This window comes from Capra hircus, chromosome 4 (assembly GCF_001704415.2).
Source record: "Capra hircus breed San Clemente chromosome 4, ASM170441v1, whole genome shotgun sequence".
NCBI lineage: Eukaryota > Metazoa > Chordata > Mammalia > Artiodactyla > Bovidae > Capra > Capra hircus.
The window spans coordinates 84779763-84793236 of NC_030811.1; the positions used below are offsets into that span (position 1 = coordinate 84779763).

Consider the following 13474-nt stretch of genomic DNA (forward strand, 5'->3'; position numbering starts at 1 on the left):
CAGATTTACTGTTAAAAGTCTAAGGATATTCCCCAAATCTGGAGAACTATTATTTTAGATCTACTAAGTTTTTGGGTAATTGAGAGGAACTTAGCATACATAAAGATTTACTATCAAGCAACTTAAAAAAAAATTTTCTTATAGAAATACAGGGAAACATGATTTATACACTTTTCAGTTTTCTCAAATTCAACTGAGGAAAAACTGAAAAGTAAAATTTATAAAGCAGAAAAGCATCTGGATAGTAAAAAGAGATCCCAGGCTTTCATCTACTGTAGTGATTTGAATGAGCATAAGCTTGGAAAACTCAGTCATAAGGGGTAGTCCCAGGAGTACCAAGCTCAGGTATATTCTACAGGGGAAAATGAGTCCAACTCTTGGTTGCTTTTTAAACATTTTTCCTTCACTTAAGGGAACAAAAAATAAAGGAGTTAACTGCAGAGACTTCTCCAGAAAAAGTGATGATATATTGAGACAAACACATCCCATATAAGAACTGCTTGGGTTCACCGTCTCTTCTCCCAGAACTCTGGCCTAAGTCTTACCTTGAATATCTGTAACTCCTCCAGTACTACCTCTTCTATATTCCACTTCTCCTTTGAAATGCTGACAACTTTTAGGACTGTTCCAATGTCTGAAAAAATACATTACCCATGATCCTTATGTTTCTACTTCAATGTTTAAACATTTATTACCAACCTTCACATTGCTCCCCTCATTTTTTTTCTCAATGCCTTTCAAGAAATCAGGTTAAATAAAGCATGCAAGAAATAAAGCTTAATGTATTAATATATGATTCTCCTCTTCTGAAATATTATAGCTTTCAGCTCATAGAACATATGTTTATAAAGAAAATATTAAAAGACACATACTTGGAGTGTATTCCTAGCACAGGAATATCTATGTCTCCTTTAAAACTTAGTTGAAATGATAACAAATAGAAACATCATAGAGGTATCTAATGAGAAAAGTGGCCATTACTAATCAAATGTATTTAACTGACAGAAACATTAATGGGTTAGAAAGTAAAGTTTTTATCTAAAATTATTTTAGAATTTTAAATTATCACAAGATTAATAATACATTGCAGTTCCACAAGGTGGCATGTAATTACAGAAAGATGATCAAAATAACATTTTAGAAAAAGAAAAAAATTTCCATTTGGAGATTAATGTCTAGACTGACCTATATAAAAATTAATTTAAAATAGTTGCTTATAAACTTCTGAGCACTGTGGTTGGAATATATAAACATGTATGGTAATAATCCTGTTTGTACAAAAGAGCGTGAATTGTTTTTAAATGATTCTAGAATCTTTGAAAAATATTAAATATACATTTTCCAAATACCATATTTGGAAATCAGTCTATCTCCGTATCCTTATAATTTTCTCAATAAAAGTTAGGTAGTACCACCTAGTGGCTAAATGGCTTTTCTGACTCAGAAATGCTGAAGAGCTAGGAATGAGCTTTGGGTGGGCCATGCAATTAAGAGGTAAACTCGTTAGAATTAATCACAAACTAATTATTTCAGGTTTTGATGCTTCAGTAGTAATCTCTGTTGTCTGGAAAACGCCACTTTTCTTCCCTGGGCCTTGGTACCACCATCTGCAGCATAATCAGGTTTGACAACTGGAGTGCTTGAAAGTCCTTTGAGTCTGTCACACAGATGCTTCTTAATATACCTAACTTTTGTAAAACCAATACCCTTTTAGAAATAAAATTAGCCTAAAATTGTTTTGTAGTCCTAAAAACCTTTTTCAGTAAAAGTGTCAATTTCTTCAAAACTCATCAAATTTCTATTTTTTTAATGCAATGCTCGATCCATCAAATTATACAACATTATCCAGGATGCAGTGCTTTTGTTTTAAAAATACATGCTATTTTCATTGCCATTAGAATTCACAGTACATTATTAGATATTACTTTTTTGAAATGCACCAAATAAACAATATTTCTTTTCCTAGAAAAAGTAATCATTTTAATGAGTTGGCAATCAAAAAGTAAATACAATGAGTTCTAATAATGAATAATTAATCCACAAAATTCAAGGGCAGGAAAAATAATTACCAAGAAGTTTTTACTTTAAGTTCTTTACAAATTAATAATTAACTTTTTTGAAAAGCCATCTTATGTCAACTAAGTTAGGGATTCTCAAAACTGGGTGAAGGGATCCTTTGGGGTAGAATTGTCAAATATCTCTGTAGAAAGAAGGAAATGTGAAGTTTGAAGATAGAGGTACTTTTGTTTGCCTACTTGTTTTAGTCCATAGTCATTCAGCAAATATGTATTGAGCATCTCATCTATAGCAGGCACACTGCAGTTGTATTATAGAAATATGTTTTGAAATCTCACACAACTCTAATGGAGGCTGGGAGATAGGTATGATGGTCAATTAAAAGCACTTGTTATGCAAGTTAAAAAAACATTGAGTAGGTATGAACTAATTACTCATTTTGATTTTGATCAGTAGACTTTTCTGAATTTTATGTTTGTCTAATGAAAAATTCATGCGAAAGAAAGCATAACCTGGTCCTAGCATACCTGTTCCAAGAAACATCACATCATACTGGCCATCTTCTGCAATGACGTGATCCACCACGATCTGTGTCAGTCTGTAATCCACATTGATTTGCTTGAATGTTGGTCGTCCCAAAACTGGATATACTGATTTATACATCACAGGGTGCCGCTTTATGAAACTGATGACATCATCTGGAAAATCTCGGGTGGATTTGACCAGTGGGTCATAGGTTTTGCTTGGACACTGAAAAGAAATGAGGCAGGGAGTAAAGACATTATTCATGCACCTGAGAAATTTTCATTTACTTTCAAAGTTTTTAGAGCTTATTACTGGTAATATTAAATGAATGGTCAGTAGGATCAACATGAAGTCACATTGAGATATAAATAAATACAGTTCACCGTGAGTGTATTTAAATCAAGTTTTTGCTTTCAAAAATATTCTAAAATATTACAAAGAAATATTATTCAGCCACACACAAAATGAAATCTTGCCTTTTGCAACAACATAGATGGACCTTGAGGGCATTATGCTAAGTGAAATAAGTCAAAGAAAGAAAGATAAATACTGTATGATCCCATATATGTGTAATCTAAACAATGAGACAAACAGAAGAGCTCGTAGATACAGAGAACAGATTGGCGGCTGCCAGAAGTTGGGGGTGAGGGATGGGCAAAATGGGTGAAGGGGTCAAAAGGTATAAACCTCTAGCTATAAAATAAGTCCTGGTGATGTATGGTGGCTATTAGTTACAGATACTATATTTCATATTTGAAAGTTGCTAAGAAAATAAATTTTAAAAGTTCTAATCAAGAGAGAAAAAAATAACTATGGATGGCTACTGATGCTAACTAGACCTATTGTGATCATCTTTCAGTTCAATTCAGTCACTCAGTGGTGTCTGACTCTTTGCAACCCCATGAACTGCAGCACACCAGGCCTCCCTGTCCATAACTAACTACCGGAGTCTACCCAAACCCATGTCCATTGAGCCGGTGATGCCATCCAACCATCTCATCCTCTGTCGTCCCCTTCTCCTCCTGCCCTCAATCTTTCCCAGCATCAGGGTCTTTTCAAATGAGTCAGCTCTTCGCATCAGGTGGCCAAAATATTGGTTTCAGATTCAACATCAGTCCTTCCAATGAACACCCAGGACTGATCTCTTTTAGGATGGACAGGTTGGATCTCCTTGCAGTCCAAGGGACTTTCAAAAGTCTTCTCCAACACCACAGTTCAAAAGCATCAATTCTTCGGTGCTCAACTTTCTTTATAGTCCAACTCTCACATCCATACATGACTACTGGAAAAACCATAGCCTTGACTAGACAGACATTTGTTGACAATGCCTCTGCTTTTGAATATGCAGTCTAGGTTGGTCATAACTTTCCTTCCAAGGAGTAAGTGTCTTTTAATTTTATCACTGCAGTCACCATCTGCAGTGATTTTGGAGCCCCCCAAAATAAATCAGCCATTGTTTCCACTGTTTCCCCATCTATTTGCCATGAAGTGATGGGTCCCGACGCCATGATCTTAGTTTTCTGAATGTTGAGCTTTAAGCCAACTTTTTCACTCTCCTCTTTCACTTTCATCAAGAGTCTCTTTAGTTCTTCTTCACTTACTGCCATAAAGATGGTGTTATCTGCATATCTGAGGTTATTGATATTTCTCCTGGCAATCTTGATTCCAGCTTGTGCTTTCTCCAGCCCAGCGTTTCTCATGATGTACTCTGCATATCAGTTAAATAGGCAGGGTGACAATATCCAGCCTTAACGTACTCCTTTTCCTATTTGGAACCAGTCTGTTGTTCCATGTCCAGTTCTAACTGTTGCTTCCTGACCTGCATTTAGGTTTTTCAAGAGGCAGGTCAGGTGGTCTGGTATTCCTATCTCTTTCAGAATGTTACACAGTTTATTGTGATCCACACAGTCAAAGGCTTTGGCATAGTCAATAAAGCAGAAATAGATGTTTTTCTGGAACTCTCTTCCTTTTCCCATGATCCAGCAGATGTTGGCAATTTGATCTCTGGTTCCTCTGTCTTTTCTAAAACCAGCTTGAACATCTGGAAGTTCATGGTTCACATATTGCTGAAGCCTGGCTTGGAGAATTTTGAGCATTATTTTACTAGTGTGTGAGATGAGTGCAGTTGTGCGGTAGTTTGAGCATTCTTTGTCATTGCCTTCTTTGGGATTAGAATGAAAACTGACCTTTTCCAGTCATGTGGCCACTGCTGAGTTTTCCAAATTTGCTGGCATATTGAGTGCAGCACTTTCACAGCATCATCTGTCAGGATTTGAAACAGCTCAACTGGAACTCCATCACCTCCATTAGCTTTGTTCATTGTGATGCTTCCCAAGGCCCAGTTGACTTCACATTCCAGGATATCTGGCTCTAGGTGAGTGTGAGTGATCACACCATCGTGTTTATCTGTGTCGTGAATATCTTTTTTGTACAGTTCTGTGTATTCTTGCCACCTCTTAATATCTTCTGCTTCTGTTAGGTCCATACTATTTCTTTCAGTGTATACAAATATCAAATTATGTTATACACATGAAACTAATATGCTATATGTCAATTATACCTCAATGAAACATTAATAGTGCACACATTTTAAATCTTTTACCCATGTCCATTTGGGCTCCAGTTTTTGAAAAGTCTTTTTTGGTTGTGTTAGCATAGGTGAAAATTGGTAATTCCCATCCATATCTTTTCTTCCAAGAAGTATAACTTCAGAAAACTGACTATAAAACCCCCATGATAGATATTTCTATTGTCTTTTACACTGGTCTCTTCTTGAATTAACTTCAGAAGTTGAAAGACAACTGTCTTAACTTGTTGGCAGATGGAATGGCTAATGGTCATCAAAGAGATCCTTACAAAACAAAGTATTCTGCTTATTAAAGTTCGAAAGAAATGTCTAAATTCTATCCATTTATCTGTATTTTCTAACGTTTCCAAAATGAGCTCTAGTTTTTACAAAGGTACATGAAATTTGAGTTGAAAGAAAGTGATTTATAAACACCATTATTTTCAACTTCCTCTAATTAATGTAAAATTTCAGTTTTAAATTAAAACCATGATTGTTAAAAAATAAAATGTAACAAATCAACATGTCATAAAATTACTTGTAAAACAGCTTTAATAGTTTGACATTATAATCATTTAGCTTTTCATAACTGGTGTGAAAATTTACTGTGAACAATTCAGCAATTCAACAGCTCTTCCCCTAAACGATCTGTGGAAAAACCCTCAGGGAATTTTTCACTTGTCTGACATCTCTTCATGTGTGCCTTTTGGCATCCACTAATTCAATAGTTAGTGTACACTGACCCCTGGTGGTAAAAGTAAAAATTTTACACTGCTACAAATTAAATGAATTCGATGTGCCTCTATCCAAAAATACTAAAAGGGAATTGCTTCATATTTGACTTTTTTTCATCAAATTTCTCCCCTCCCACAAACTAATCTACTTTATTTTATTACAGTTTAGGAATTTATCTCAGAACAATGCTGTTATTACACTTGAATTCTTAATAGGCTAATACCTTTCTTTGGGAAATGAAAAAATTTAGCTATATGATGAACGCATTGAAAAGAAAATGAGCAATATTAGGAAAGTTTATAAGAGAGTCCTGCTTTCTCCATATTTTAGCTCTTCAACAAGTTGGAATCATAATCTGCACTGAACCGAGTTATTTATATCCAGCACTTCCCTGGTGGCTCAGAGGTTAAAGCGTCTGCCTCCAATGTGGGAGACCTGGGTTCGATCCCTCCGTCGGGAAGATCCCCTGGAGAAGGAAATGGTAACCCACTCCAGTGTTCTTGCCTGGAGAATCCCATGGATGGAGAAGCCTGGTACAGTCCAAGGGGTCGCAAAGAGTTGGACACAACTGAGCGACTTCACTATCACTACACTAATTAGAATCTTGTCAAGGCTGAATTTGTATTTCTCAGTCAAAGCATTCACCAGGGTCATTCTATGGAACTAAACATACTAGAGTTAGTCACAATAAATGACCTTGACCTTAAATTTACAGCAATAAAACCGTAATAGCTCACCAAATTATAAGAAATATCAAAGAACTTGTAATTTTAAAAAATCTGTCAATGATTTTCCATAAATAACTTAAGAATATATTTATCTGTCATAAAAATCTTGGATGTGAAAAGAAACTGATCTTCTCTTGATTAGTTTTATTGTCTTGTCCCAGATCTGCAGGAAAGAGGTTAGAAATGTCCTAGAATGTTAGCTATTTGTTACTTACTGAGCATACTCTTAGCTGGTTGGTGGTCTGAATCTATAAATGTATCTTTAGTCACTGTTTCTAGCACTTTGCTCCTAGTCAAGTGAAATCTGTCAACTAGATAATGGAAGAAACCCTGTATTAAGCAGATTAAGCTGTAACTCAAAGTGGATATGGAGCTCAAATGATACAAAGCTCTTGCCCAATTATAGGCTGCATGTTTCAGTCAAAGGCCATTCATAGTGGGCTTATAGCTTAAAACTCCTGTGGTGCTATCTGGTGGGTCTATCATTAAAATCAAAGCAAATGCAAGATTTCTGACTGCATTACATCTTTAAAACAGCTCTCTAACTTAAGAAAATCAGCTCTTTTGACTGTGTAGCTACAATCACAGAGTAGCCAATATTTCAAAAGATATGTTGTACCGTTCAAGCCAGATTTTATGTCAAATATTCAAATAATAAGAAATTTTAATGTGAGGAAGTATAGGCAAATGAAGCTATGACCATTTATCAAAAAACAAGTATACATTTTCCTTCTTGCTCACCTTCTGACAAAAAGGTTTAAGTATATTAAAATCTAAGAAAAAAATAAAAGGAAATCTGGTTTCTATTGCCTATTATAAAATGATCTTCGAAAATGTATTTTTTTCATATGGCAGCTTTTCCTCATGGCATGCAGCCAGTGTTTGGATAAGATCTTTACCCTATAAGTTGCTGTGTGTGATCTCTCTGGTCTGCGCCTCCACTCTGCTTTCACAAATGAAAGTGATTTGGTAGAGATACTCCCTGAGGTTTAAGACAGTACAGTTTGAACCAAATATTGTTATTTTAGTATGTTAAAAACCAGGGGAATGTTCCCCTTTGATATCATATACCTGCATCACACAGAGATCTAAAAATAACTTGAGATGCCAAGCATCTTATGCAGGTAAATAGAAACTAGTGAAGAATTCCATAAAAGAGAAAGATAATGTGTGGGGAAATGCTCCATCTAAATAACCATCTTCAATTATCTTCCTTCCACAAGTCCTAGAAGGTTTTACGTTTGCAACCACACATCCCAGGTATTCACAATCTAGCCAAGTTTTCTCTGTACGTATGTACTTTAAGTTCTACCTGTTGACTCAGTCCATCTGAATATACTATAGAGGGCAATTTATTTTTGCCCCCAGCTTTCTAACATTCGCCTGACTCCCATCACTTTAGCTCCTGTGATTGTAAGAAATAAATCAAGGAACTTATCTGTGTCTCCACCTACTGTTTAGAAAAACTCTAAGTTTAAAATTTGAAGGGTAAAAAATAGGCAGAGAGCTAGTCTCAAAACTCTCAAATGTCCGTATCTTGCTGGAAACAATACCAGCACAAGTGCAGAGGAGACAAGGAGCTGGTAGGAGGCTCTGAGATGAAAGGGTAAACCCAGCATTAGTGAACCCTGGTTCCACGCCTATCTTCCCTGGCATGCTGCCACCCGGACTAGGTGTGATCATGTTATGCTTGGCACATCTGCATGTTTGTAGAGGGCCTTCAATTGTGCAGTGGGAAGCAATGGATAAGAGGAGAAAAAATGGGTTTTATCCAATGAGAGAACTTGGCCCCCTGGTGGGCCCCAGACAGCTGTTACAAGTTTTCTCCCCCTGCTGCTTAAACCTTTTGTCTGCAGGTTGCAATTTCCTTAAACAAACCAGAGGGATGACCCAGTGCAAGGGAAGACATGGCATGGGGAACAACTGAACCGGGCTTTCATTTTTTGCAAAATGGGAAAAATAAGCTAAATGTGTAAAGCAGTCTGATTTTTATTTATAAAGTAAAACATGCAAATTTAATAGGTGCCATCCTAGCCCCTTTATTACTCTGAGAGTTAGTTTATAACATATTTGAGCAAGAAAGATGCTATATTCAATTTAAGAGTTAGAAGAGCCAGAGGTAGAGACAGGTAAATCTCTTGTTTTTGAAGGTTGTCTTTTAGATTTCTATACAAAAAAAAAAGAAAACTTGATTGAACACAGTCAATAGTTTGGGATTTGGAGAATCTTATCTTAAAAGCGAATGCTGGCCCTTTGGAAAAGAAGGCTGAAAGCCAGTTGGAAAGATTGACTTGTTAGAATCTGACCCTGTCAGAGAAACATGTCCTATATACAGTTAAAGGGAAAAGAGAGATGTTTTGTCATATGCTCGCCTCATTGTATCAGATTAAGGAACCAGGAGTCAGGAGGCCCAGGTTCTAGTTCTGCTTCTGCTTCTCCCTTCCAGAATAAAAAACCTAGAAGGATTAGAATTAAAGATATTCTTGGTAATTTAGAAGTGGTAATAGAGTAACAGTTTGTTATCCAGTAAGTGGAAAACCATACTGTGAACAAATATTGGGGAAAAAATGAAACTGAATTTAACATGGTAGAGAGGCATCTATGAGGTAGTGACACACAAAATTAATTTCCCCAAAGATTTCCACATACTTTAAATTAATTAGGAAAGCTTAAAACAAAGGAAACGCAACCAAGTTTTAGACATTTATCAGATGCATAAATGAAAAGATAGGGCAACACTATGAGGGGATTCTTCCATTACTTTTTTCATCTCATTTGGTAAGATTCAAAGTCTATGGTTTTCCTGGTAGTTTAAGTGGTAAAGAATCGGCCTGCAGTGGAGGAGACTCGGGAAACACAGAAGATTCAAGTTCAACTCCTGGGTAGGGAAGATCCCCAGGAGAAGGAAATGGCAATCCACTGCCGTATTCTTGCCCGGGAAATCAAATGGATAGAGAAGCCTGGCAGGCTACAGTCCAAACGGTCACAAGGAGTCAGGCATGGACATGATTGAGCAACTAAGCGTACATGCACTCAAGTCTAATATAAAAAGGAAGTTTAGGATACTTTTTTGAAGTATTTTTCTTTTTGTACCCTTATGTTTGAATCAATCTTAAAACCCTTTTTTCTCTGCAGATAATCAGAAAATCCTTACTTAACGGGGCTAGTCTAAGTTACATAGATCTAATTTAGGAGATTCATGCTGCTGCTGCTGCTGCTGCTGCTGCATCACTTCAGTCGTGTCCAACTCTGTGTGACCCCATAGACGACAGCCCACCAGGCTCCCCCGTCCCTGGGATTCTCCAGGCAAGAACACTGGAGTGGGTTGCCATTCCCTTCTCCAATGCATGAAAGTGAAAAGTGAAAGGGAAGTCGCTCAGTCGTGTCTGACTCTTCGTGACCCCATGGACCACAGCCTACCAAGCTCCTCTGTCCATGGGATTTTCCAGGCAATGGAGTGGGGTGCCATCGCCTTCTCCTAGGAGATTCATGAAGACATCTAATTTAGGAAATTTGTGAAGATATACAATTCTAAGAATCATCAGCTCTATAAAAACAATGTTTTGCAGAAATATGTCATTGCTCAGGCCAAATATTTTAGGTAGATCAGGAAGAGAAAATAGGGTGAGTTTTGGAACTCATGAATTCCATGTTTTATTTCAAACCCATGCTGTTAAGGACATGGACCAATGTAAAAGTTGGAATTTCTCAGCAAGCATTTTAATAATAAGTGAAGCACCAATGCATATAGCCTGTCTGCTCTAAAAACTGAATTATTGTCATTATGTATTATTACCCTACTATATGATAACAATATCTCCTTGAAACAAGGAATTCAGATATTTTCAGAGTTAACATTTGCATCACCTCTTTCTAATATTTATACACAAAGAAAGAATGGGTTTTGCTGATGTGTAAGCTATTCATGGGAATTTTAATGTATTTCTCATTCACCAATATACACATAATAAAAATAAGTTATGAAATTAAAAGGCAATATGGATAATTACATCTTATTGCTCCCCACCAAAAACTGAAGCCTTAGTTGGGAAATTCACATGTAAGTTTGATCTTTAAAATTAAAGCTGAAACATTTAACAATAAAAATGGTAACTATTTAGGAGAAAATATAATTTAAAAATGAATTGTTATTTTTACAAAATTAGAGGTTTAGAAATTGTTTAAAAACCATGGGAGAATGTTTCAAAAGTAGTGAAACATATAGTCCTTACATGTTTTAAGTTCAAAAACTTTTTACATTTTGGTTATTGTGAAAAATGCTGCAAATGAACATGGGAGTGCTAGTCTCTCTTTAAGATTCCAATTCTAATTCTTTCGGATAAATATCCAGAAGTGGGGTTGCTGGATCGTGTGTTAGTTTTACTTTTTAATTTTTTGGCAACCCTTCAGATCTTATGCGAAAACAACCTAATGTTTATTAACTGATGAATGGATTTTTTAAAGTGGTACATATATAGGGCAGAATATTATTCAGTGTTAAAGGGAAGGAAACCCTACCACTTGTAGATAAACTTGGAGAACATTACACTAAGTGAAATAAGTCAGTCATAAAGGACAAAAATTGCTTAATTCCATATATATATATATATATATATAAAACATGTTCATGAGTGTTAACTCGCTTCAGTTGTGTCCGACTCTTTGCAACCCTATGGACTATAGCCCACCAGGCTCCTCTGTCCATGGGATTCTCCAAGCAAGAATACTGTTGTCATGCTCTCCTGCAGGGGATCTTCCTGACCCAGGGATTGAACCCACATCTCCTGTGGCTCCTGCATTGCAGGTAGATTCTTTACCACTGAGCCACTGGGGAAGCCCCATAACATAGTCAAAAGCATAGAAGCAGAGAACAGAACAGTGGTTTCCAGGGGTTTGGGGAAGTGAAGAATGGTAAGTCACCAATTAGTGGGTATACAATTTCAGTTACACAGGGTAAAATCTAGAGAGCTGCTCTACAACATTACAGCCTGTAGATAACAATACAGTATTGTACACTTAGAAATCTGGTAAGAAGTGTTCTGACCACAGTAAATTGTTTTCAAAAATCCTTTCTTTTCACCTTTTTGATAAGAGACTGTTTTAAAAACTGAAGCTCACATTGAAATAAACACGTATTGTTAACATTTATGCATAAATCATTGAGGCTTCCCAGGTGGCGCTAGTGCAATAGACATTAGAGACCCAAGTTCCACCCCAGAGTTGGGAAGATCCCCTGGAGCAGGAAATCACACTCCACTTCAGTATTCTTGCCTGGAATTTTCCACGGACAAAGAAGTTAGGCAGGTTACAGTCCATGGGACCACAAAGAGTCAGATGCAGCTGAGCAACCGAGCACACACACACACACACACACACACACACACATAAAAACATCACACAGAATAAAACTACAGAGCAAAATTTTAATAATAAATGTAAGAAACAAAATCTCCTGCTATTACAAATCTTTCCCAGATTCTGCTATTTTCTGGCCTGATCTCAATCTGGTTTCTATATCTGACCTATTATCACTCACTGGTGGATTCTTTCATACTGTATTTCACTTTGAATTTATTATCAAGACCCAGCAGTTCAATAATGGTTGAAAAGGCCCATTTGAACAAAATATAATTTGTTCAGAGATTTTGTTTGGACACCAGAGGGCAGAAGAATCACTTGAAGTACAGGAATTCCATTAGCGAGTCTTGTGCATTCTTGAGTTGCCAGGCTCGTTAACATTGCAGAGCAGTGATATTACCATATAGCTACGAGTTTAGGTTTGACTTTTTATCACAGGAAGTACAAAAGTCTGTTAAACGAAGAAAAATGAGTAGTTACGGCACACAGAAAGTTCCCGTGTGTATTTACTGGAGTAATAATGTCAACAGAAGGCACTGTTGAGAGAACTTAGAATTCAATCTTAATAGCAACATGGTTGAGAAAATATAAGTTGCAAAGGCAGTTTTAAAAATAATCTATTTAAAATTTTTAACTTAAGTGAAAAGTGGCTTTCAGTAAGCCACTTTCCTGACATTTCCTAGAAAGCAAATTATTCAGCCATGCTTTTGATTAAAGTAAGCCGTGTTCCCTGAATTACAATAAAAGAAATGACAAGTGCAATAGGCTTCAACACTTCATTATTTTTGTAGAGAACAGATTGATCCCTGGAGAAACAATGTAAGGTTCTGTTGTGTTGTTTGATTTCATCACTTTGAAGGCAGAATGGCATGGAGGTTAATGATATTTGATTTAGAATTATGTGAATGTATATTTAATCCTAGTCTCACTTCACAAACTATGAGACCATGAGCATATGTCATAAGATTTTCTCAGCTAGAGGAAATTTAGTTTAACTATCCTCCTCAAAGTAAATAAATAAAACCTTCAAACTTCATGGATGTAGCCCATCAGGCTCCTCTGTCCATGGGATTTCTCAAACAAGAATACTGGACTGAGTAGCCGTTCCCTCCTCCAGGGGATCTTCCCCACCCAGGGATCGAACCCAGATCTCCTGCGTTGCAGGTGGATTCTTTACCATCTGATCCACAAAGGAAGCCCTATACATACAGGGCTTTATATATGTGTCTGTGTGTAGTCACTCAGTCGTGTCCGACTCTTTCTGTCTCCATGTCACTTGTCTCCTGCACTGGCACATAGATTCTTTACCACTGGGCCACCTGGGAAGCCCTATCTCTATCTATACATATATATAGCATGTATATCCAGTAAAAGATCTCCCATGCAAGAGGAAAATAGATATAATTTAACATAACAAGTTTTTAATATAGTGTCAGGACTAAGAGCTTGGATTCTGCCGACAGGTTTATCTGAGTTTAAAACTCAGCTGCACACTCACAAACTTCGTGACCTTGGGCAAGTTACTGCACCTACCTGTGTCTGATAT

The 13474-nt window shown here is 36.6% G+C and overlaps 1 protein-coding gene across 1 annotated transcript in view; it reads right to left on the reverse strand.

The window, feature by feature from the left end:
• Positions 1-13474, reverse strand: part of SEMA3D (semaphorin 3D) — a 199840-nt gene that overhangs the window by 28091 nt on the left and 158275 nt on the right. Inside the window, exons 12-13 of the mRNA XM_005679075.3 lie at positions 2544-2766; positions 546-634 (exon numbers count right to left, since the gene is read on the reverse strand). Of these exons, the coding sequence (XP_005679132.1) occupies positions 546-634; positions 2544-2766 (312 nt within the window). The remainder of the gene's footprint in view (positions 1-545; positions 635-2543; positions 2767-13474) is intronic.